Source organism: Spizellomyces punctatus (genome assembly GCF_000182565.1).
Source record: "Spizellomyces punctatus DAOM BR117 chromosome Unknown supercont1.1, whole genome shotgun sequence".
Lineage (NCBI taxonomy): Eukaryota > Fungi > Chytridiomycota > Chytridiomycetes > Spizellomycetales > Spizellomycetaceae > Spizellomyces > Spizellomyces punctatus.
The window spans coordinates 719,769-742,711 of NW_015971537.1; the positions used below are offsets into that span (position 1 = coordinate 719,769).

Genomic DNA, 22,943 nt, shown 5'->3' on the forward strand with positions numbered 1-22,943 from the left:
ATGGGTTCCCAATGGATTATTTGTCTTGTGTTCAAACGGCAATACCACTCCTTCACTGTTATTTACAGTCACCCTCTGGGGCTACACGGCAACCCAGATTGCAACCATGCTTAGAACGTGAGTAGCAGTAACCGAGTGGTACATGCCCCATTATGTACAAAGATTGTAAATGCGTGTTGGTCAATCAAAGATCTATTATACTAATAGAAAGCCAGAGAAATACCACACACAAATCCCGATAAAATGCATATATATAAAAAAAGAAAATAGGAGACCCTGGTTTGCACCATGTTTTGGATCATGTCTCATAGGTCGCACATCGGTAGCAAAAGGGTCCGTAGGCCTAGCGGACGCTTCCAGTGTATCCAGCGCCGCAGTATGTTGTCGATCAGGTTACGATTGAAACTGCCAGACTACTTTCTCTTCTGCGGCGCTTCCGGACTTGTTCGACATAATCTTCCAAAACCAGCTCCTCTCCTAAGATCTCATGTCGCTTTCTTACTTGCTTCTTCAGTACGCTCTTGTGCGCGGCCTTGCGTTGGACTTTTTACCAGTACTCATTCCAAGCAATGTCGGTGCCCTTTTTGAATCGCAGGATTTGGTCCACAATAGCCTTCATCCGCTCACGTTTCTTTTGGCTGCAGAAACGATCTTTTGCAAAGATCTTGTGCAGCATTTCGGCGGAAGCAGTGAGATCCGTTAGCGCCGCTTCGGGCCCTTGATTCTCACACTTGAACTTTTGTAGATAGTTTTTGGTGGAAAAACTTTGGTTGTAGCTTTGGTTGTAGTGGACGATCCTTGCCAGATAGTGCATCTGTGCTGGTCGATTGTTCACTACGCCGGAAGCAGTAGGAAGCATAGAGGAGAACAACAAAACGGAAAAAGAGCGAGGTCAGTAAGACTATTCTTATGAAAGGAAAACGGATACAGGAGTAGGGAAGCCATGAATCCAGTAGAACGAGACTAACTCCAGAATCCTTCGTGAATCGCATCGGAAGCACGAACAGAAACGTAGCGTCAATTTTTCTCACAATATGGAGAGGTGCCGTGAAAAATAGCACATCGAAACGACGAGGATACGACATGATGCCATGAACCCAGTAGTACGAGACTAACTCCAGATTCCATCGTGAATCGCTTTGGAACCACGACGGAAACGGAGCGTCGATTTTTCTCCATACCAGAGCCGTACCCTCAGGCAGTCACGCTGCGCAGCATTGGCAGTTAGATCCACCCGCCGACTATTACACAGTAGTCGATAAATTCATCTCCCAGAGCAAAATGCACGAACGCCAGCCGGTATGAGACAGCATGCAAGCGAGTCGTATGCTCACGTCTAAACGTCGAGGATCCGCCCACAGGCATACCATCAGTTTTATCCCCCCATAGGGGGGCCATACCCTCAGACCTCCTTTCTGCACGCCTGCAGGGGAATCAAGTCCGCCATCAAGCACCCAAGGTGCGATCCGATGCGCTCGGTACCTTTCGCGTCTGCGAGCAAGGGCCCATTTTCTCCTTTCCAAAAGTCCTTTGATGTACCTTCATCATCGATAGGCGCATTCTCTTCTTCTATCCCCAACATTGTTCTGTCAGTGTGGTGGAAAAGGAACGCGAGATGAAACGTGGGAGAAACACAGGCACGTCCATTTTATAGTGCGAAAGGAGCGTCCGTAGGTAAGCAGTCCGTCGACGTGCGCGAAAATGGCAAGTCCGAAAGCATCAAGTCCGAAAACGCGAGCAAACAGTCCGACCACCGCCGTCAGGCCCGCCCATGAACTTCTGCATGTCCTGTATGTCCTTTGACGTTATTTTTGTTTTTTCCATGGCAAACTCTACCAAAAAAAACCTTTAACGTCTTGCCAAGGATGGCTGTCACCCTTGCGCTACGGATCCCTTTCTGAAATACTACATGACCCCTTTACTTATACTTGACCCCATTACTTCAGAAACAAAATAAACAAACGTAGTTAGGCTAATTGTCAGGAAGTTACACCGAAATGACGCTTATTCTGTTGGAAGGTCGGGAACTTGGTCCTTCTAGAGAAGGTTCAATGTAATTTGTAACATACGGGTTCCTCAGTGTGACGGCCATAGTGTGCCATATATCTGAACCCTCGAAAGCAAGGGAACTTGGGATACAGAAACCCTTTTTAAACATGACTGGTATTGTTTCGGGATTGGGTAAAATGTGAGGCCTAGTATAGCGGGATGGTGGCTCACAACGTGCATACCCGAACCAAACCCCATGAAAATCATTGAAAAGAATTAGGGTCATGCTTAATGGGCTATCTAAAAATATCAGGTTGGAAGTGTCCTCATCGATAGACGCCTGGCATCGAAAGACATGGCAAGTCCTCATGGCTTTGTTGGTTGACATGACACTTCCACAGCGTTGCCGTGGCCGATGAGAGTCCTTATAGGCTCTGAAGTGACTCCTATACGTGCAAAAGCATGCGTTGGGTCGACGTGAGCTGCAACGGTGATGAGCGCCCTGGTAAGTTACCAATTTAGTGGGTTGCTGTCAACTCGAATACGCCTGTTGCTATATTTAACAAGGATTTTGATGCCAGAATACGTCTGGATTTTTGATAGATGGGGATCCCGGATACGTGATCCATCCGTTTTCCTCCTTCAAAATCCCAAAAGCTGTTCTTTTGTTGTTAAAAATAGAATCACATCAATTGACGTTTTTCATATTTCTAATAATGTATCTCTCCATCGATCCGCTATTCTTACGCACTTTTAATTTGAAGTCCTGTCAAATTGCTGGATTTTTTTTTTTCCATACGCTGTTCGGGTACCCTTGTAACCGAGAAGTATAAGTACGGGTCCCCTCTACCACCTTGCGCCCTTTCCAAACCTAAGCATCCTTTCACACATCCTCTGTGTTTTTGTGGAGTACCATAACGTCTGCATTTGCTCCCGTAACCATGATGAGCGAAAACGTCCGGGTGGCCATCGTTGATGACAACCCCATCATGCAACAGATTATGGTGGTATGTATGTCTTTTTGTGCGGTAGCGACACGAATAGGCCTTGACATGGTATCTCTGGTTTGCAGAAAGCACTACACAAGTACATGCACGTACGAGTTGCACCGGAGGATGTGTTCACCGACGGGTTGTCCCTCCTTAAAGCTTTGGCGATGTGGCGGTATGATTTGATTCTACTTGATATTGGTATGTAGTTTTCCTGTTCATCCAGGATGGAGTTCATCGCATTATTTCTCATGCTGATGCTGTTTCCCATTAACAGAAATGCCTATCATGGACGGTCTGCAAGCAACACTTCGCATCCGCAACCCAGTAGAAGACCCTGCCAACGCCTCGGTGTGGACCAACCTTCGCAACTCAGTGTTAAATAGCAGCGGTCGCAGCTCCGAGTGCTCTCGCAGTACGCGCCCCGCAACACCTTCACCGACTGTTCGGCAAATGCGGTATGCTCTCACGTCTGTTGGGTCCGGTACCGCTCCCGAGATCAACAACGACGTTGCGTTCAGGATATTGGAGGAAAACAGGACCGTTCCGATCGTTGCCATTACTGCCAATGCTTTCCTCGACGAACAGCGACGACACTGTATGTCGGTGGGAATGAATGACGTTGTTTCCAAGCCCATTACCCCAGAAGCCATCAAAGATATCATGCGAAGATATTTAGACTCGGACCATTTTCACATGCGGTTAAGCGTAGACGACTTGGCTGAATTGGTTGAACCGAGGGAACAAGAGAGGTGTCCAAGACGGGATCGAAACGGGCAGGCAAACGAACGGTCGAATGGGTCTGAGCATACCGTCGAGGATCGTCCAATAGCGTTTCATGCCTCGCTACCCCGGAACGTGGGTAAAAAACTACCTCCGCTCATGCGAACAGCCATGTCTACGCAAAATGTGCTGGGACACCGCGCACCATCAACCGAATCAACAACACACATATCGAGCCTTCATAGCGATTCCGAAGGCCGTTTTCGTTCTCAGAATATAGCGGGGCGGTCCTACGACAGTGATGATTCGACAGCAGACAGACTTTCCAGTCAATCCCTATCAACTCGCTCAACAACTACCTCTCTATACCTTGACCCAGATGGCAGCCTGTCCCGTCCCCAGGAAAAAATCGCACAAAACGTTTCCAATCCATCACTTCGTCGACACGCCTCGGAGAGTATAAAATCTACCTTATACGGTGACCCTGAAGGTCGGTTTCGCCCAAGTCCAGCTGCTAAACACCGTTCTGATGAGACTACGGAACCCATTCGGCGTCCGTCTCCGCCGGCGGAGGCGCATCCCTCTGCCGATGTTGGTCGTTTGGGCTGTGGAGTGGCAAGTGGAGGTGGATCCATTCGACGAGCTTCGAGTGTGAGTCGAAAGTCGCAGGTGGGCCGACCGGTGGTACCTGACCGGGATGTGAATGCTGTGCAATGAGGATTACTGGGTGGTAAACTTTTGGATTATGGACACTGGGTGATGGGAACTGTACACTTTATTTTTCTGCTAGATACTTCTTTTTTTAGTTCGTTTTTTTGGTTCGTTTTGTTCAGACAACGTTGGATTTTTTTTTTTTTCTTTTCTTTGCGACTCTTCTATGACCAAAACTCAAATATATACCTGGTAGTTTTCTTGGAGGATCATTACGGGTTCACTATAACGTCTGACTTTATCTCTTTGAGTTTTACTCCTGGCTTCACTTACCATGTTGGTCACGCTCATTCAATAAACTTGATGAGCTCGACACCTGTGATTGTCACCATCACCGCCTGCCAATACCTCTTTAAAATGAGGAGCTGTGTAAATCTATGCTTCTCCAAACTGCGGTTCAGCGTGGTCAAGGTTAACAATGAGAAATTCCGGCCCTACAATGGTCTCATGAAAATCTGTGCGTCGGTAGCTGAGCCCACAGCGCCTGGCTCTCAATTTTAGAACGCTCATCCATTGCTTCACTGCGCTTTTCACCATATACAGCAAGATATCATTGTTTCTTTGTAGAGCAGTTTGTTCAAATTTGAATGCATGTCATACGTATAACGAATTGCAATGAAACGATAAACATTGTGAATCCATATATGGACGATCGTGCTCAAAGGTGGGATCCTTTACTTGATATCCACCAATACACATCCAGCAGAATAGAGTGTGGTCGTCGAAGGTTCGTTTCCATAAGCTGCCACTACATCAGAATAACCAAAATTACTTGGTTGAGATATCCAATGTACGGTGAAACTTTTTGCTTTATAGGATTCCTTGAAGTATGAAGCATCCGGTTCCCGTTCGTATAATTCGTGACCATCGTTGAAACCGCCCCAAGGAATGTACATGAAAGTATCATCTTCGTCTTCGTCGCAACCCTCTGCTTTTGCAACCAGATACTTTTTAACAACTACCGGAGTTGTCGATTCCCTTTTTAACAGTTTGATCGTGTTAAAAGTCACCAGATCACGACCTTTCATTGGAGAACCGGCTACGTAAATGTGCTCCAACGGGAAACCAATAGTTCCTTTGAATCCATGACGGATAAGCTCTTCCATTGTCGTAAGGAGTTTTTCATCAGTGGGTGAAACTTTATCTGCAATCCCAACAGTGTCGCCTTCGTAGAGATTGTAAGTCAGAGTGATTCGATTGCCAGATGTGACTTTTTCCACTTTGTGGGTGCAATCAGAATAGAACGCAAACCATTGAATATAACCCTCCTGTATGGCAGCGTTACCATACTGCAGGACCTGCTTTTTGTGTCGAACGACGAAGTTCCCTCCTGTGTATGGTTGATTCAGAACAAGTACGAGTGATCCAAACATGCCGTTGCCTCTAGGTGTGTCCTTGTGTGACTTGAAGAAGCCTCCTTCCTGATAGACGTTCAATTTGTAGAGTTCCGCTTGTAAGGCGTGTTTAGAATGGGGCAAGAGTACTTCTTTGATAGTATGTAGAATATCAGTTTCGGAAAGTTGGAAGGAACTGGCAAATTTGTCGGCATCCATCTTTAAAGCTTTCCGATAAGATTCGTCCATGACTTCTGTCTTTCCTACTCCGAATGTGGCTGGTTGGCATGAATCGACAAGTTCCTTCAGGTCATTATTCGGAAGGGTCACGGTTCTGATAGTTTTTGATTCCTCAGAGTCGGGTGAGTTGGATTCGTAGTAAATACGGATGGGATCCTTTAGTTTGATGGCCCCGGCACATGCAAACGTTGATTTTTGGCTTATGAATGCTAAACGAACATTATTAAGAAGGTCTGTAGTCTTCTCATTATCGCTCATGTCCATCTCATCGTCGCTCATGTTTGCCTTTGTCAAAAGTCAAGCGAGGAAAAGCATGCAAAATCTACAAAGATCTCATACCACTTTGAATCGATGATTTCTACTTTTTGATTGTTGTTCTTGATGGGCGACCTATTGATAGATTTTGATTTCGCTTGTAAGAGCCAGAGCGAGAGGATTTAGGAAAATCGACGTTGTCCCGTTTTATAGAGGAAGAACATGAGCGATGTGGCGCATCATCCTGGTCCATCCCAACAAGGTGTCTTTCCAAAACAAAAGACATGTAAGAAACACTTTGATCCAGGACGGAAAATAGATGCCATGGCGATCCTTCCTTGCAAACGGCGTCCATGTCACTATCTTAAGGGCGACCATGGGTACCGGAAAGGAGTTCTATTGATAGATAAATCTGTAGTCGTCATATATGAATTGTTCAAGTTATTCTTGGGCCTTGACCCTAGCATGGATATTCTGGGCATCGTCTGCTTGTGGGCAATTTGTTTGCTTTTCAGCTGGCGTCAAGCTTTCGACGTCACCGGCGGTCTTCTCCTCAGTGGCAAGGGTAGTTTAAAATAGCTAACCTACGACTTTTGTCCGCGCCTCGATGGCAAAAATAGTCTTTCACCGCTTGAGGACTCCATGGAACACAGGTGAAACCTCTGCGGTCTTTGCCACCTTGTCCATAATCGTTATACAACTCATGCAAGTCTTGGACAAGCCTGGATGCGCCGTTATCAGCCCACACTAGTAGCCCGATCTCGACCGTTCACACTCTGAGTAGTAAATTCTTTGCCAACCCAAGCATTTTATAGACCAAGTACACCTGCAGCATAATAAAGCACTATAGCCTAATAATAAGCACCATAAAATCCCCAAATCCTAACCCTAGGGAGATGCATAGTGTGTAGGCAAAGCTCTATCAAAAAAACACATAACAAAAAACGCAAACGAATTCAGAATGAAGTCTTAACAAGGTGAAGGAGGCGAGTTCGAATCTCGGTCGAAACCTCTGCGAGCACACGTGTTATTCGGGGTCCCCCCCTTTTTAGACTTCTCTAGACTTTCATTTAAACAACTGATCGGCGGCTCTAACCAACTACCAAGTCTCGTTTCCCAGTGGTAAAACGAGAGGACTTGCGACTTGGTCGAGAACTCCATGGCCCAGACAAAACAGTGTTTTTAAGACTGTAAGACTCTCGACTCTGCTATTCAACACACACACACACACACATATTGCATCTCCAGAGTATTTAAGTGTTTTATGTGTTTGTATACAGGGATGAATAACAACCGCAGAGGGCTGAGGATCTTGCCTCCTTTGTTCCCACCGTGTCCTGCGGGACACACAACAGCCTTTGCAGCAACAATCGTCTCTCATCACGGGGATGCATGCATCTCCTCGAAAGAGCCGGCGATTCGCTTTACCTACTCATCCTCAAGCCACTGACGTTGCTGACGCGGTCACAGTCGTTTCTCATACGGGGAGTCTCTTGGTTGCAGGTACCATAGACGGGCGTGTGGTCGCCTGGGACGTGCATACTGGGCAACTCGTTTGTTCAATACCATCGTACTCTGAGAAACAGACGATGGTAACCTGCCTATTCGGAATCGGTATTCCTGGCTTTGAGCGCTGCTTTGCTGGTAAGGCAGATGGAACGGTCTCTGAGTATGATCTGCAAAGTGGTCAGCTGGTCTCTACGTGCGGTTATTATGAATCTCGGGTCCGCTGCTTAACTTACGATGTACGAGCTAGAAAATTGTTGGTGGGAACAGGTGAGGGACGAGTAGCAGAAGTGGATGTACGAAAACATAATCCTGGCCGAGTGGGAAGATATCTGGAGAAGTTCCCACAACAGGAAATTGGTGCAATGTGCTTTCATAAAGGGCGGCTATACATTGCTGTCGGCTGCACAATTGTTTGTCGACCGAACTCTACAAGGTCGACCTACCCATTGCAACATGCCGCTATAATTGATGCCATGTGCATCGCAATGGGCGACAAGAATTTCCTTTGTAGCGCGGCAAGGGACGGTTCAATATGTCTGTGGCGATTTAGTGGGCAGGATTTGATTTGCGTAGCGTCCGCTTTTGCCCGCTCTCCCAGCGCAATCAAACAAGTTTCGCTTCTGCGGATGAATTTAACATGGGATGAGAGCCGTGAGCGGTTGTACAGTTTGCGACATGACGGTATCGTCAATGAATGGAAAATCGGCGTGACCAGCAACGAGGACAGCAAAGTGGCATTATCGTGCACATCAACATATATGACACGGCAATGTCATGCCGAACAGATCTACTCTCGTTTCTCGCCTTCATTACCACCTCCACCAATATGCAGCGCTGTCGGCCGTTTATTCACCAAGGATACTGGTTGCGTTGTAGAGTTGGAGCATGTAAACAGACAACCGTTGGACTGGAGCGGGAAGGAGCAGGAGGAGTCGATCAATGACGTCCTCAATGCACAAGTACGAGTCGATGGCGGTGTTCTCGATGCCCAAGTACGAGTATCTCTGGATGACGATAAGACGCCCGTACGTGTCTCCCTGGAGGATGATGGAGAACATCAGTATGTTTTCATTAGTGCAAGGATCAAGGATTGACACTCGAATAATCAGAAGGCTGACCACTCGAACGTGAAAATCGACCTTTACCAGACCAGTTTTTCCTGGTTTACTTCAGTATCCGGAGCTCCCATGGGTGCAACTCAGGATCCGAAATTCTCATTCGCCAGACTTACCAATGCTACTCCTCAATGGAGATTAGGTTGTTTCTTGGTAGAGTGTTTACTGTATGCAATCCAACCAAATGCCAACGCCAAGTGTAGCTATATAGAGGGGGTGAATAAACGGCTGGACTGCAGGGGTTTTGGTAAACCACATTGGGCAAAGCTCGGCAAGGGCCGTGGTGGAACTAAGTTTAGATAATCATTGAACGAGCAACAAATAGAGAATGTCCTTTCTTATGGTTCAAACACGAACGAAGGGTATTTGAGCACTTTGAACATCAACCTGTGCGTCGAACGATCACTTTCCTGGGCAAAGCTCATCGCCGATTTACTAGTAACTGCTTTCGCATCGGAGGCAGTTGCTCCTTCAAATCCAGGGAAAACCCCCAAGACCAACGCTCCAGGCCACCGGCCACATCCAGGCCTGGCCACGGCACACCATTTGGAGTCACGTGTTCTCCCTGAAATCTGCACAGCGAGGGAAAAGTTTAGAAGCCGCGTCGATCGTAGTCGACACGCCCCGTTTGGAAGGATTATTTTGGGGCTGTCCACCTCCGTTCCCCCGCCTTGTTAGATAAGACCTCAACGGACGCTGTTTCTCATCTCTTGCACTGCTCAAGATCGCAAGAAGGCGCACTGCATTTTCATTTCCTTCAACGTCGCGGGGGATGGCCAACCTGGCACCTCCCGTACCTCCGCACCATAGCGATGCAATATCGGACGAACTCTCCCCATCTGAGGGACAGCCTCCAAATGAGTCCCTAGAGATTACTGGAAGCACTGGAAGCGGGAAAGGGCGGATGGTCCTGGCGTGTGGTAAGTCCTTTTGACGGGTTGCAGCTGCGGGATATGCGGTCATTTTGAAAAGGCCGAATACAAAACGCTTGCCCACGTGATATGTTTGAAGTTCTACTTTTAAACAATCCATCTTGTCGGCTCACATGGATATTTTGTGGGCCATGGTTCAGATCGCTGCCGAACAAAGAAGCGAAGATGCAATGGTGTCCGTCCGGTTTGCAATAATTGTCAACGCGCGCATAGTCGGGGTGTTCCAGATGTGGTATGTAATTATGCGACGACGACAAAGAAACGTGGGAGAAAGAAAGGATATCGGGACGCGTTACTTCAAAAGTTAAACTATTTGGAATCGATGTTGATGCAGAACGAAGGGCAGGGAGATGTCAATGGTCAGCAGCTGTCGGCAAGTGAAAACTTTAGTCATGCCGGGCGACGGTCGCTGCAAGAAAATCTTCGAACGGTCAGCGATGCGATGGATATTCAAGGGGAAAGTGGGGATGATAATGAGGATGACCTGGTTTATGAATCTCCACCCATCACAGATGGCTCTACCGCCAACTCGTCACGCAGCGCATCGTTTGCACGGTCGCAGAACATATCAATGGCGAATCTTGTCTCTCCTTATAACTCTGGGCAATCACCCGTGCGTGCAGTCCTTCCTGGGGCTCGCCCCGCGATAGAGGACGATAACTTCCAACCTGGATTTACCGACACTGATGGTTATCCTACATGCACAGAGATGGGTACTGGATTGAATGGATCTAGTGCTTTGAGTATGAATCGGACCATGGGGATAACAACGTCGGTGCTTAGTGGGCCTCTTTCACCACGTACATCGAGGTCAGGAATGGCGTTCAACAATGGACTCGTCCGTAGCGGTTCTCGACCGGGTTTGACCGAATCTAATAGTGCAAAGGGATGGCCATTTACAGGTATGTTTAAATAAGAGCAAGTTATCGCCATGGACACTACTGACACGTCCATATATGACGCTTAGAACCAATGTATAAGGCACCGACTTTCCCTAATTTCTCTTCTTCCATCTCTGAGATCGAAATCGACCCAGAGTATTTGAGATCACTGGGTAGTGGCCTCGACAATGTCTTTGCTGCCTTCCCTCCCCATGTGCAGCTTCCCAAGCCTCTCATTTGCATGCGTCCCGGTCTCGTTCCTGAGCTGTATATCCACCTCCTGGCTTGTTACTTTACGTTTGTGAATGTCTGTTTCCCCATGTTCGACGAAGTCCTCTTCTTTGAAGACTTGATCCCTGTCAACCGACATCCGCCTGCTCTCCTTAACGCCTTGTGTGCATATGGATGTTTGCATTCCCGGCATACTGCCCTTTTTGAAACGCCATATCACAATCCGCGAAAGGCAGCACAGTATTTCTTCGATGAAGCGGTTAAAGAGATTGACAGCATACCGGACTCGATGCAGCATGTTCAGTTGCTTGTTTTGCTGGGGGTTTGGGACTTTGGGCAGGAGTATAGGGGAACCAGTTGGCAGTATATATGTAAGTACCCAGTTGACCCATTTTAGGTGTTCTTAATTCCAACATTGGGCATATAATTAATGGGGCATTAAGGACAGCTTTGGCGATCCGTGAAGCAGAGAAGATCCAGTTGGGCTACAAAACTGGCCAGCAGGCGGACTACCTGTACACGCTGTGGAAAGTACCTGGGACGGACGAATTGTCGCCCTTGGAGGTGACGGAGCGCAGACGAACGTGGGCGTATACGTTTGCTGTCGACACATTCTCTGCCCTCGTTTCTGGGTTACATCCTGGTATTGAAGAGGGCGACTACGCCCATGTGTTGATTGAGGCTGCTAACCATGCGGATGATCACGAAGATCTGATCGGGAGGCTCAAATGCAACCGGCTTGGTCCTACAGTAATTGATTCTTCTGGTAGGCGTCTTGGGCGAGGAGGGCGACCTCTCACAGGAGAGTGGAAGCGGGTTCTTGCGGGTCACCCGATGCAAACGATTCACGACTTTCGTCCAGAGGCATGGTCTGTTGATGCAGAGAGCTTGGATCATATCTGCTCACACAACAAGCCATGGGTACTTCAAATCGCGTACGTCATCCGCCGGGTATTGCGATGTTTGACATCAACGCCGCTGCCATCGACCGGAGGAGGGTGTACGACTCGCCCGCATGCTTCAATAATTCTATCTGTTCTTCCACCTCCCACGGACCCAGTACATCTGCATTACACCATGATTAGCTGGTGGGCGTCGACACCAGAGGATGAAAGAGCGTATCGGCATTTGGGCGACTTTCTGAATAGCGGGATGCAGCCGGCTTTACCCTCTGTCGCCCAGCTTTGGTCCTTGTCACACACAGTGTTTAACCTCTTGTTTCCGTGTGCTATCTCGATGCTGCACCATCGGAACGTTCGAGCGGGTAATGCACCGCGTGATGCGGTGTTTGCGCCGAGCATCCTACCGGATGCACCGAGATGCACTAGTGCGAATATTTGCGTGTTGGCCCTCCGGGCGCAGGCATTCGTGGTCCGGAGTGTCTATGCAGCCCAGGGTTTCACGTCCCTGCCGTTTGCGCCCACTACCGCAGGGGCGCCCTTGGAAGCATCTGCATCGGAGGTGCCATCCAAGACACCGTTTTCGCCATCTCATCCTGCCGCCCCAACATGTTTCCTCCAATCACCCATGACAGTATTCGCTCTCTTTGCAACCTGTTTAACTTTTGTGAGCAAGGTGATTCCCGTTCTTCAGAGCACCAACGACCTCGCAACTATTGAAGAAGGGTTGGGGGAAATTGAGCGGCTGTTTCTCCCTACTATGGACAATTGTTCCAGAGTCTGGAAAATCACAGGAATGTACGCTGCGAAATTGCGAGAAGCCGTCGCAGCGATTCGGTCAGGAAATCAGGCACTCGTAGATAAGATACAGTTTGACCCGTCGGATCTCAACATGCCGACCTCCGCGACTGCCACAACGTCTTTCTCCAATCTCCCGTCTTCCTTTCCGCATGATCTTATGAGTGGGATCTTTGCGCCAAACAGTATGCCGCAGAGTAGCCGATCGTCTTTTCAACCGCATGTGACGAATAGTGGGACGTATCATCCGGTAGCAACGATGGGCCCGTCGAATGCCAGTGGTTTAACAGACAATGTGGGGATGGGAGGATATCCTCCACCAGCGCGACCAGCACAGATGCCAGCACAGACAGGATTTCTGATGCGATGAGCGTCCTGAATCAACCGATATGTTTATCTTGTATATATGGAGTAATGTAATACCTTTGTTAATAAAATCAATGTGCATGTAAAACAAACGCATATCATGATCGTCCTGAATCACATGACTTCCCAAAAAAGGAAATTTGTATGACGCTGAGTCCAATTGTGTTTCCCAAATTTCCTTCAAGTCGTTGAGAAGGGTGTGTGATATTTCATTTTGTTATTTTGCACATGTTTTCTTTTTGTCCTTTGCCGGTTTCCTCCCTTTTTCACGCCTCCTCAGCAAGTTTCCTTCCAGTTGCTTTTAAAGACTTGTAGGATTACCTCGATTTCTTGTTTTGTATTGCAAGATATCCATATTGTTTGCATAAAGTGGTTGTTTGGTCCTTGTTTGGCTGACGGTTCAAAAGTGTGTCACGGGCATTGGGACTCTTGAACATAAATCCAAGTGGGAGGCGCGGATTTTCCAACAGGTGGGTGGGAGTGTTGTTTGGGGGTTTTCAAAGTTATTTGGTTGGAGACTCAACAAGAAAACTCTTAACTTTCTTATTTTGTGGTGAACAGATACGAACAAAGAGATTTTTCTCCTGGTGAAACCATCACACTACTCTTGGCGTGCAACTTATTCGGTTGGTCTTTTTCCCAAAACCACCATTGCCGAGATCCTCATGTCCACATTTGCCATGGACGCGCGAGATAACTTGCAAGTGGAGCGCGACGGCGAACCGCAACCGCCACGGCAACCTCCTTCAAACAACGATACGGATGACAAACAGGATGCTACACATCCTTTGGTGGGAGAATCTGAGCCAGTCGGTGCTACTGAAGATGCACTAGATACAACAACGTCAATGATGGAAGTTAACACAATGGGGAATGGACACGATGATAGCCCCAAGGATCGGAGACAATCTATCGATGCATCAACGGATGATAACTATGAAAATCAGATGGATCTTGACAGAAAGGAGGACAGCGACGACGATGGTGGCGCACATCCAGATTCTCGTACAAGTCCTGGACTTGAAACACCATTAAAGCGATCGCCGTCAGATGAATCCCTAGATCCTGATAAAGCATCAGAGGACAATCTGGATGCTATAGACGATGCAAGACTTTTGCAATCAGGTAAAAGATCCGAATGTCACAGTGTCCACAATTGTATGGCGAAGCTTACTTTTGCCTCTTTCCAGTCCAACCTATCGGCCGGCCTATCAATGTCACTCGCGAGAATTTTGTCGCACTCTACGCAAGCTTTTTGAAAACGTATCATTTCAAAAATCCTGCAGCGAGGCATTGTCGTCTGATGGAGCATTTTGCAAAATTTGACTCGCCCCCAAAAAATCAAAAGCGAACATTTGAGACATATGATTTTTATGAAGTTGTGAGGGACCTTGGCGGTGTTAGTCAGGTAGGAAACGAGGACATTTTGTAAAAGTTTATTGGCGACAAGTATATTGATGTTATGTTGGGACTAGATCAAATCCTGGTCAGATGTCGCACGTCGACTTGGATTCGACCCACGCGGAACCAACATTGCGGCAAGAGTCAAGGACTGGATGGTCTATCATCATATTGGCGCTTTTTTTGACTACCTCTTGGGTTTTCCAAATGAATTTTACCGCCACCCTGACGATCCGAGCGCACCTCAGTTGGAGTCTGTTTCAACGCCTGGCAGCGTTAAACGGGCTGGGTCCGAGGATCAGCAATTGGAATCTGATGATATCCCGCCTAGGAAGCGCGGAAAGAGAACTTCTGGGGGCGAAGGACGGACTCCCTCGTCTGTTACAAATGGTGATTCAAGTAGCTTGACTTGGCGGTTCGTAGATGGGACCCGAGGGACCCCTAGTGGGTACGCCAGTCCCTCGGATATGGACGATGGACAGGGAACGCCTGTGCCTAGCCACCATCCTAATCGAGGACAAGAAAGCCCTAAATCCTCCCGCGTCCGCTCTGGTTCTGCTTCTAGTGCTCGCTCCGCGTCAGGTTCACATGGCACGCATAGTGACACTGAAACCGAAAGGGAGGCCGACGGTGGCAATCGTTCTCAAGATAATCGATCAGTTCCGCCTCCGTCTTCGGGCCCTTCTGGTGCACAGACGCCTTCAGATGTGCCTGACTACAAACGCGATAGCGCTTTACCGAGTCATGAGCCGTCGTCCTACGGCCAGCGCCCAATGTCTGTTACTCCTAATGGTACTCCGGGAGCGAATGATCACATGGCGAGAAGAGAGTACTCTTACGGAGATCAAGAACGGTACCATTCACACCACAGACCGCAAGCAGTGCCTTCTCATCCCCTTCAGCCCATGGAACGAACGCTGGAGCCGCCTTATACTATGACACCCTCATCATCGGCGCCATTTGGTCACCCAAGTGGCCCGCGGCCTCTCTACGGACAAGGATCTTACCCACCATTACCGGGACATCCTTTGATGGCTAGAGATGGGAACGAGTATGGATATGGTTCTCCTCACGTTGGCGGCTCTGGTGACAGGTATCCTCCGCCTTCACGAACAACAGGAACTCCGCAACCAGCCCGCGCGTCAGCATCCCCAGCACCACACACTAGCGATCACAATGTCAATCTTCCTCATTCAGTCCACCCGGCAGAAGCCGGTCCTTCCGCACCTGGGCCATCCGACGTGGAAGCCGCATCAAATCATCCCGATGCCACACCCTCGACAGCTCACCTTCCAAACGTTTCAAATCTCCTCGCCAGCCAACCCAATATCCAAACCATGCAACATCAACTCACCAAGGTCCAGCACCGAAACACGTACCTGGAAGACCGCAATGCCGTATTGGAATCCCGATGCAGAGAGCTTGGGGAACTTTTGAGAGCTTCAAATGAGATGGTTAGAGTCATGAGAGAAGAGATTGGAGAGGGACGGGGCTTGTTGGAAAAAGTGGGACGAGTAAAGGAAATGATGAGAGGGCTGGTACAAGAGTTGCCGGGATTGGGACCTTCTGGAGGACGATGACGGGAGCGGGGCAATTGGATATTGAAGTGTGTCGTTGGTGGCGACTTGTATGTAGTGCGGTGATGGATAATAACATTCTGAATTGGATTCTGCGTATCATTGAACTCGAGACTTTAACATACAGCCTCAGCTTAACAAAGGTGTCATCGTTGGAATAAGATGATGCAGGTTATAAACATGTGTGACATTTTGACGAAAAAAAACTATGTACAATGCGAACCGTTCTTCAAACTACAAAAGTGTTCCAAATATGCAAAATGTCTGTCATATGGCCAACTTTTCACAATCATTCGACAATGTTATTTTGCGCCAATCTTGATTTTCCACTTTTTCCACCCGCCAGTCCCATCAGCCGTTCCGGACACTCTTCCCTGTGGCCGCGAAGTCCACCACTCGAACACCCTCACCAAGGCACCCACGCCCACGAATCCACAAGCCACTGCTGCCGATACGCCTTCTGTGCTGATGCGAGTAACGCATCCGGTCCTCCTTGGGTCGCACTCGGGTTTTGCCCCCATCACAAAGGAGAACCAAAAGAGTGTTAGAATGGTCATTGTCGCTTGTTCAATGTAGAATCCGTACGGTTTTGACGGCTTGTATGGGAACCCAGTGATCGCATATGGGAATTTCAATGTAGCAGGTCGTTTGATCATGTACCAACCCAAAGTCAAGATGGCAACTAAAAACGTGGCGGCGGAGGTAAAGAGCCCAAACTGGCGATGCGTGGTAATGTTTTTTTCTGGTAGTGGTTTTGCATCTGGGGCGGGATTTGTTGCGAGGAGGATGGCGAGGACAATAATGGATGGAATGAGTTGAAAAAGGGCGAGATAGTACCGTGGTTGTTGGTAGAATGGGCGGGATGTGGCAAGTGATGGAAAAAAGTCCTCTGCCGAATCCAATGTTGAATTCAAGGCTTTCAAGCTCAATGTCCCATTGTCGCTAGCGTATTTTATGTCGTCATTAAACTGCACCCTCGCTGCCCGTTTGGCTTTCGTGATGCTTCTTGGCGGAGGGGTCGGCTCCTTATCCTCAATCGTCGATAAGCCCTTCTTTTCAAGGTTTCGTTTGACTTCGGTGAACCATTTGTCGGCGTTTGTTGATGAAAAGTCTTTGGAAGGGCGGTCGAGGGTGGAGTCTAGGTTGAAGGGAAGGGGGAGCTCAAGGTCTCCAGAATATCGGATTTTCTTGGTGGGTTTACGGGATTCCATCTGTTGATGGGCCGCCAAGGCCAAGCAGATGTGATGAAAGGGATGGATCGAAAAAGACTTTTGTAAATATCGATAATCCCCAATGTGTGAGGTTCACTATCCAATAATTCTGTTGTTAAGAAAAACGCACTTCAAGAGCGTAAGAGAAGAAAGCTCAAGTTCCTTTTTCACACTTGCCTTCACACTTGGGTTTCCACACATCCAATTTCTGACAAGGGGCTTTGTTGCTGAAACGCGGGTTTTGTACCAGGTTTTTTTATACATGTGATTTTGAGACAAGAAAGCGTTTTTAAATATGAAATCAAGTTCCAATGATCCAGGTTTGAGGAATTCCGATAGCAATGGGGAATGGCGAAAAATGGGGAATAGCGCAGATGAGCTCGGAAGTAAAGTAGGTGGGAAGGAGCTTTATTCCATTTCCTGGTTGGGGTGGAGAGGTTGCATGTTTTTCTTTCTAAACGGTGGACGGTAGGAATCCCAACTTTTGACGTTTGACATGAGTGGCATCGTTGACAGACCTGCATTCTTGTGTGTGAACGGTGGGTATGCGAATCCAAAAAACTATGCTGCTTGGGTAGGCTCCCTATATTTTGCAGAGGTGTATCACCTCACCCTTCTGCAATGGCGGTTGACAACATTGAAATGTAAAGACCAGGAACTGGTTGCGGAAGTGTCCATTGGATAAAAGAATGCAAACTGCAAAGCTGAGACCTGGCCCGTCAGGAATAGCATACACAAGATTTTGGTCCAGCCGAAATGCCCAACCGCAATGCCAAAGTGAATTTCGACCATGTCCAGTCTGCAGAGGTCCGATATGAGTATCACATGTCACGACTGACGTCATGACAGGACTGTTCGTTGAGTTTCCTCCTGTACAAGAACTGGCCACGACCAGCAGTGCTCAGCAACAAGAAGAAAGCCCTTAGCATTTCATCTCAAATCACTGCCTGCAAACCAACGTCCTTGTTCAATTATGATTTACTCGAATATCTTGAGAGCCAATCGCTCACTTGCCTCCATCCGCCATGTCCGGTTCCCGAAAAGTCCCACTATTACGAGCCACTTTATACGTTCCCGTTCAACCACTCCTCTTCTAGCCCCTCACCAGCCAGAACCACTCGAGACTGGCGCTGTTGAAGACTTCGAAGTCGATACCTCGCCAGAAGCGATCGAGGAACGCATGCGTGAATTCAACGCAAAGTCCCACCTTCCTGTCGCTGAGGAATCGCCGCACGAGACTGGTGTAAATGAGAGTGCAACGATCAGAAGGGATATCCTTGCGGAGGTGGATCCTGAAAGAATCCCAAAGGAAGGGAATCAAGGAATTAGAAAAGTGTCTTTCAAGCCGGCAGATCCCACAGAGAGCGCCTAGTTGTAGCAGATAATTAAAGAGGATATTGGGAGATACGGGGGACATTGAGATTAAAGCTGCTTGCTTCTTCATCCTGGATTTACATTTCATGTAGTTTTACAGAGTTATTACGCTATGCCTCTGTGCCATCAGCTGGCAATTTCGGTGATGATGATGTCGTTCATCAAGCCTTGACAGTCACCATGTCCATCCCACAGCACATTGGAGATTTGATCATACCACATCCCTGCGGACATTTAGAAACTCCAACCTTTCAAGTAAATGGAATGAGTATAAAACTTTTGAAGGGTGTGCAGCTTGCCAGATGAGGACCACTCACCTTGCTGCCTTCAACGTCAACAGTGTCTCCTTGGAGGCCCTTGCCACACTTGTTGCATTGCATATCCTGTACCCGATACTATTCAATAGTGTACTACGAAGATAGAGAGCTTCAGAATAAGCTCACCTTGACGCTCATACCACATTTACCACAGCTGTAGTTGATCTTGCTGGTGGCAGCTTCAGTGCCACTGACTTTCTCGGACGTTTTTTTCATGTCCTTGCCACAGCAGGTGGGAGATTTGATCATACCGCAGCCGCCAGGACAGCGTGAAACCGCAATTGTCCTGTAAGAGACAGAGAACATTCAATATGATGGCTCAATGACGTGAAATAGTCAGGTACTTACTCTCCACCATCCACAATGGTGTCCATAACCAATCCCTTCCCGCATTTTCCGCAATGAAGGTTGGTGACTCCCATAGAACATGAATCGCACGCATAGCTCATGATGACAGTTGTTTCTTCAAGAAGCGATTGTGGAAGAATCAAAAACTGGTTATTGCTAGACAAAAAGAAAGGTCGCTACGAGATGAATTGTGGGGAAAGATTGTGGGGAATAACAAGTCCATTTATAGCAGAATGTCAAGGGGGGGCTTTGGAGAAACCCTCATGCTCAGTCATCAGCGGATTGCACGCGGGGGGGACTGTGTGCAGGGATGCTATTTAGATTATGCGTAAATAAACGAAATTCAAAGGAGCGATCGCGGGGGTTTTGATTTCTTTCGTGGATTACTCTATTCGAGCGCGAGCACTGCTCTGCAATGCATATCGCTGATCAACATGTACCTATTCTTTCTATTTTTCTACGAATGTTGGGTATTATCGTCAGTCGAAGGTACATGATGGGCAATATTCATCTGCCTCACCATAGCAACAATGTGTGTCAACCTGCCCATGCTTTCCGCTCCTTTGTAACTTGATCTAATGGACACGCGAGCCGCCGAACTCAGATCCCTCTTTTTATCGGTTCTATCCTCCAGCTCGGACAATGTTGACGGCATTCTGCTCTCCGGAGGCCTAGACACCTCCATTATAGCTGATGCAGGCACATCGATCTTGGGCCTTACAACGGGGGTTACGGTTGTTTGCGGAGAATCTGGTACTTCACCAGATGAACCATACGCAACTTCCATTGCAAAAGCCAATAAACTGTCTCATCGCATTGTGCGAGTACCAGATCCATTGGATCTTGTTGATGATGCCCCTGGAGGACTCTTGGATCTCTGTGTTCGAACACTATGTACATTTGATCCAATGGAACTCCGCAATGCAGTCGTTATTGCAAGAGGCCTGAAAGAGTGTCAAAATGCAGGATTACGGGTCGTTGTAACAGGTGATGGAGCCGATGAGCTTTTTGCCGGATACAGTTTCCTCGCATCGATGCAGCCTGGTAAACTCAAACGCTACATTCGTCGGTTGGCCCAGCCCAACGCCATGCGCTTCTGTGCCGGACCACTTGCTAAGGCCCTGGGGCTAGATGTCGTGCAGCCTTACTTAGATCCACGAATTATTGAGTTTGCGCTGACCTGTCGAAAACAGGAACTGGTAGGCACGGACGAGGGTGGGATGATGCATGGCAAGTGGATTTTGAGAGAAGCATTTCCTGAGGCCCATTCACGATGGCGAAAAAAGGATCCTATTGAGGTCGGCTCGGGAACAACGGTTTTGCCAAAAGTCTTTGAAAAGCGGTGCGACGAGATAAAAGTCGAGCAAGAAATACAGGATATCGCTCACCGGGATCGCATCAAAATTCGAGATGCAGAACACCTCCATTATTACCGCGCCTTTCAAAGAGCTTTTGCCCTTCCATCGAAAAACGACCAACCAACACAATTCAACTGCCCTGTTGCGCGATACGCAAGTGATCCATGTCGTGCTTGCGGATTCCAACTGCAGAGAGCTGATCAATTCTTTTGTGTGGTTTGTGGAGAGTGGCCAGCGAGAGATGGTGGGCCACCAACGGACGATCAAGAAGGGGATGAATTAGATATCTAGTCGTGAGTATTGGAGTCCATTCTCTTTACTTTATTCTTTTTCCAAATTGCACAAGTTTGATCTGTATACATCCCAGTTTGAACACAACTGTCCTAGTTGTTCTTTGCTATGGCCTTTCTCATCTCTACTGCAAAAGCAAATGCTACGGACACAGGCACTCCGTTCCCCACCTGCCCATACTGTGCACTCAAGAGTCCTTTTAGCTCAAATGAATCTGGTGCAGCTGTAGGTGGAATGTGATTAGAATTAGAATATATACAGAGTGATTCAAAACACATACGCACATTGCAGTCTTAACATTTCGCGTACAGTAAAGGCGCGATTAAACAATGGGTGGAGTCCCACCTACCGAAAATAACGCATGAATAACATGATAAATAGTCAGACATTGAGGGGAATGAGATTCTTACTTTGAAAGCATCTTTAACTACCGTAGATGCTACCCCCCGCCACAAGGGTCGCTTAAAATAGAGGGGGTGTCCTTTGGGTGATTCCTAATTCAAAATACAATTATAAGAATCGGGTCTATTTCCGGCGAGACTTTTTTCACTTGCATAAGCTTCCTCGCCTTGCCGGATCAGGTGTGCTCGTTTGCTGAGAAATATGTTACTCATAAACGTAGATGAGTTTGGACTCGCTATGTGAATTTACCTGACGGAAGAAGGGAGAGTCTGAGAAATGTGGAGAGGATCGTCATAGAGCTAGTGAATGTGTGTATGTGTGTGAATACGCGTATGGTGGTTAGCGTGTCGAATAAACAATGAAAGTCATTTAAGCTCCTTTTACCTTGAGGAACACCAAATCTCCCAACACATCGGCAAGCGTTCTGGGACCAAAAAGTGCATTGGTAGGGTCCGGTGTAGCAAGGCTCGATTTCCTACCCATTTTTGCAAAACGTCAGTCAATATAGTAGAACCCTTCACAATATAATAAACAAACCAAGTACTTTATCTCATTCCCAGCCATTCGATGTGTTGCTCGAACCTCATCTGGCAATATACTATTCTCTGGCGCCGCAACCAAAAAGACCCGAGGCCGCTCTTGGGGGCATCCCATCGAGGGGGCGTTGACGATTGTCGCACGCACTTGGTGACCAGACGTGAGTAGCGCAAGGAGGTACAGGTCAAAAGATCTGAGATAAGCGAAATTGGACAGAATTCCCCTAAATTGATTCATGATTACATGAAATAAACTGATTAAAAACACTCATCAGCACATGGCACTTACGGGACATTTTCGAAAAAGACATAATGAGGCTCCAAAGTAACATGGTACGATGCATCCTGCACTAACAAGAGCCGAGTATACTGCATGGAGGTCTCATTGCGTCTGTGGTTGAGCTTTGTAAACGCTACGCATGGGACCGTGGAGGCAATGACCATGACCGGCTTTTTGCACAGTCCGGGAGCTCATATCAGTACAAGTATTTTTATGCAAGCGCATACCCGCAAAATGGAGGCTCATACCTTGGCCAATATCTCTTTTCCTTGAACGTGATTTTGCAAAATCTCTGTCGCATCTCCACCGGGATGGAATTTGTACAAGTCTTGCATGTACGATGGGAGGATGGTGCCCGGTGTGGAGCTGTTGGCCACATTGGAGCGAAGCGAATGGCGGTCCGATTCGACGATCCTAGGTGTAAGAGTTTGAACATTTTCAAAACGAAAATGCGCATTTACTCTCCCTGTACCAAGCAGCGCTTCGTTTACCATCACATCACTTACCATCCTTTGGGAAATCCGGCCATTTCAAACCCGTACCCCGATAAACCTGCTCCTGCAAATAGTTCATTTATGCATGTACCCACAGGTAGAGGATACTTTTGTCGCAAACTCGGATACTGGGCCTCATATATTGTATTGTGTCCGATGTGGTGTAACGATTTTGTGCGCACGTCATATTCGTGACGAAAAAAAAGCTATAAACAAATATGAGTGTATTGCTTAAACTAACCAGTTATAAATAATGGGGTTTTACCAGGTAGCATGGGACACTGTTGGGATGATATCCAGCCAAATACAATGGCCTCGTCCCATAAGGAAGAAACTCCATCTCGAGCGGGATGGGTTCCCGATCCGAGAAATAGCTTGATAT

General features: G+C 47.7%; 10 protein-coding genes across 11 annotated transcripts; 6 read left to right on the forward strand and 4 right to left on the reverse strand.

Annotated features, from left to right (window-relative positions):
- Positions 1–117: 117 nt before the first annotated feature.
- Positions 118–1,635, reverse strand: SPPG_08826 (uncharacterized protein). The gene has a single exon (XM_016756965.1). It carries the CDS (start codon positions 1,083–1,085, stop codon positions 726–728), a length of 360 nt encoding a protein of 119 aa, XP_016612593.1. The 5' UTR covers positions 1,086–1,635; the 3' UTR covers positions 118–725.
- A 1,298-nt stretch (positions 1,636–2,933) lies between these two features.
- On the forward strand, positions 2,934–4,620 carry SPPG_00279 (uncharacterized protein; the record flags this gene model as incomplete). Its single annotated transcript, XM_016748610.1, has 3 exons — positions 2,934–2,996; positions 3,062–3,179; positions 3,256–4,620. The coding sequence occupies 3 exons, from the start codon at positions 2,934–2,936 to the stop codon at positions 4,416–4,418; spliced, it is 1,344 nt and encodes a 447-aa protein (XP_016612594.1). The 3' UTR covers positions 4,419–4,620.
- Positions 4,621–4,926: 306 nt separating this feature from the next.
- Positions 4,927–6,438, reverse strand: SPPG_00280 (uncharacterized protein). The gene is made up of 2 exons (XM_016748611.1): positions 6,326–6,438; positions 4,927–6,271 (listed from the first exon to the last, which is right to left on the reverse strand). Exon 2 carries the CDS (start codon positions 6,263–6,265, stop codon positions 5,087–5,089), a length of 1,179 nt encoding a protein of 392 aa, XP_016612595.1. The 5' UTR covers positions 6,266–6,271; positions 6,326–6,438; the 3' UTR covers positions 4,927–5,086.
- Positions 6,439–7,324: 886 nt separating this feature from the next.
- SPPG_00281 (uncharacterized protein) lies at positions 7,325–9,278 on the forward strand. The gene is made up of 2 exons (XM_016748612.1): positions 7,325–7,431; positions 7,522–9,278. Exon 2 carries the CDS (start codon positions 7,630–7,632, stop codon positions 8,842–8,844), a length of 1,215 nt encoding a protein of 404 aa, XP_016612596.1. The 5' UTR covers positions 7,325–7,431; positions 7,522–7,629; the 3' UTR covers positions 8,845–9,278.
- A 202-nt stretch (positions 9,279–9,480) lies between these two features.
- SPPG_08827 (uncharacterized protein) lies at positions 9,481–13,067 on the forward strand. Its single transcript, XM_016756966.1, has 4 exons — positions 9,481–9,785; positions 9,938–10,699; positions 10,765–11,280; positions 11,358–13,067. Exons 1-4 carry the CDS (start codon positions 9,638–9,640, stop codon positions 12,974–12,976), a joined length of 3,045 nt encoding a protein of 1,014 aa, XP_016612597.1. The 5' UTR covers positions 9,481–9,637; the 3' UTR covers positions 12,977–13,067.
- A 106-nt stretch (positions 13,068–13,173) lies between these two features.
- On the forward strand, positions 13,174–16,170 carry SPPG_08828. Of its 2 annotated transcripts, XM_016756968.1 has the most exons (5): positions 13,174–13,283; positions 13,343–13,442; positions 13,534–14,097; positions 14,163–14,380; positions 14,448–16,170. In XM_016756968.1, exons 3-5 carry the CDS (start codon positions 13,638–13,640, stop codon positions 15,951–15,953), a joined length of 2,184 nt encoding a protein of 727 aa, XP_016612598.1. In that variant the 5' UTR covers positions 13,174–13,283; positions 13,343–13,442; positions 13,534–13,637; the 3' UTR covers positions 15,954–16,170. The 2 variants fall into 2 exon arrangements, with proteins under 2 accessions (XP_016612598.1, XP_016612599.1); XM_016756967.1 differs by having other exon boundaries at positions 13,174–13,442.
- Positions 16,117–17,927, reverse strand: SPPG_00283 (uncharacterized protein). Its single transcript, XM_016748613.1, has 2 exons — positions 17,339–17,927; positions 16,117–17,257 (listed from the first exon to the last, which is right to left on the reverse strand). The coding sequence occupies exon 2, from the start codon at positions 17,159–17,161 to the stop codon at positions 16,253–16,255; it is 909 nt and encodes a 302-aa protein (XP_016612600.1). The 5' UTR covers positions 17,162–17,257; positions 17,339–17,927; the 3' UTR covers positions 16,117–16,252.
- A 43-nt stretch (positions 17,928–17,970) lies between these two features.
- Positions 17,971–18,652, forward strand: SPPG_08829 (uncharacterized protein). Its single transcript, XM_016756969.1, has one exon. The coding sequence runs from the start codon at positions 18,135–18,137 to the stop codon at positions 18,531–18,533; it is 399 nt and encodes a 132-aa protein (XP_016612601.1). The 5' UTR covers positions 17,971–18,134; the 3' UTR covers positions 18,534–18,652.
- SPPG_00284 (uncharacterized protein) lies at positions 18,559–19,649 on the reverse strand. The gene is made up of 4 exons (XM_016748614.1): positions 19,201–19,649; positions 18,979–19,138; positions 18,853–18,918; positions 18,559–18,783 (listed from the first exon to the last, which is right to left on the reverse strand). The coding sequence occupies exons 1-4, from the start codon at positions 19,299–19,301 to the stop codon at positions 18,697–18,699; spliced, it is 414 nt and encodes a 137-aa protein (XP_016612602.1). The 5' UTR covers positions 19,302–19,649; the 3' UTR covers positions 18,559–18,696.
- Positions 19,650–19,773: 124 nt separating this feature from the next.
- Positions 19,774–21,300, forward strand: SPPG_00285 (uncharacterized protein). The gene is made up of 2 exons (XM_016748615.1): positions 19,774–20,851; positions 20,926–21,300. The coding sequence occupies exon 1, from the start codon at positions 19,779–19,781 to the stop codon at positions 20,847–20,849; it is 1,071 nt and encodes a 356-aa protein (XP_016612603.1). The 5' UTR covers positions 19,774–19,778; the 3' UTR covers positions 20,850–20,851; positions 20,926–21,300.
- The last annotated feature ends 1,643 nt before the right edge of the window (positions 21,301–22,943 follow it).

Coding starts and splice junctions, on each gene's coding strand:
- SPPG_08826 (XM_016756965.1), bottom strand. CDS start 1,085: ATGTCGTATCCTCGTCGTTTCGATGTGCTATTTTTCACGGCACCTCTC.
- SPPG_00280 (XM_016748611.1), bottom strand. CDS start 6,265: ATGAGCGACGATGAGATGGACATGAGCGATAATGAGAAGACTACAGAC.
- SPPG_00281 (XM_016748612.1), top strand. CDS start 7,630: ATGCATGCATCTCCTCGAAAGAGCCGGCGATTCGCTTTACCTACTCAT.
- SPPG_08827 (XM_016756966.1), top strand. CDS start 9,638: ATGGCCAACCTGGCACCTCCCGTACCTCCGCACCATAGCGATGCAATA. Junction 10,700..10,764: donor AAAGGGATGGCCATTTACAG/GTATGTTTAAAT, acceptor TATGACGCTTAG/AACCAATGTATAAGGCACCG. Junction 11,281..11,357: donor AACCAGTTGGCAGTATATAT/GTAAGTACCCAG, acceptor CATTAAGGACAG/CTTTGGCGATCCGTGAAGCA.
- SPPG_08828 (XM_016756967.1), top strand. CDS start 13,638: ATGTCCACATTTGCCATGGACGCGCGAGATAACTTGCAAGTGGAGCGC. Junction 14,098..14,162: donor TGCAAGACTTTTGCAATCAG/GTAAAAGATCCG, acceptor GCCTCTTTCCAG/TCCAACCTATCGGCCGGCCT. Junction 14,381..14,447: donor ACCTTGGCGGTGTTAGTCAG/GTAGGAAACGAG, acceptor TGTTGGGACTAG/ATCAAATCCTGGTCAGATGT.
- SPPG_00283 (XM_016748613.1), bottom strand. CDS start 17,161: ATGGAATCCCGTAAACCCACCAAGAAAATCCGATATTCTGGAGACCTT.
- SPPG_08829 (XM_016756969.1), top strand. CDS start 18,135: ATGATTTACTCGAATATCTTGAGAGCCAATCGCTCACTTGCCTCCATC.
- SPPG_00284 (XM_016748614.1), bottom strand. CDS start 19,301: ATGAGCTATGCGTGCGATTCATGTTCTATGGGAGTCACCAACCTTCAT. Junction 18,919..18,978: donor AATGTGGTATGAGCGTCAAG/GTGAGCTTATTC, acceptor TATCGGGTACAG/GATATGCAATGCAACAAGTG. Junction 18,784..18,852: donor TTGACGTTGAAGGCAGCAAG/GTGAGTGGTCCT, acceptor TTTACTTGAAAG/GTTGGAGTTTCTAAATGTCC.
- SPPG_00285 (XM_016748615.1), top strand. CDS start 19,779: ATGGACACGCGAGCCGCCGAACTCAGATCCCTCTTTTTATCGGTTCTA.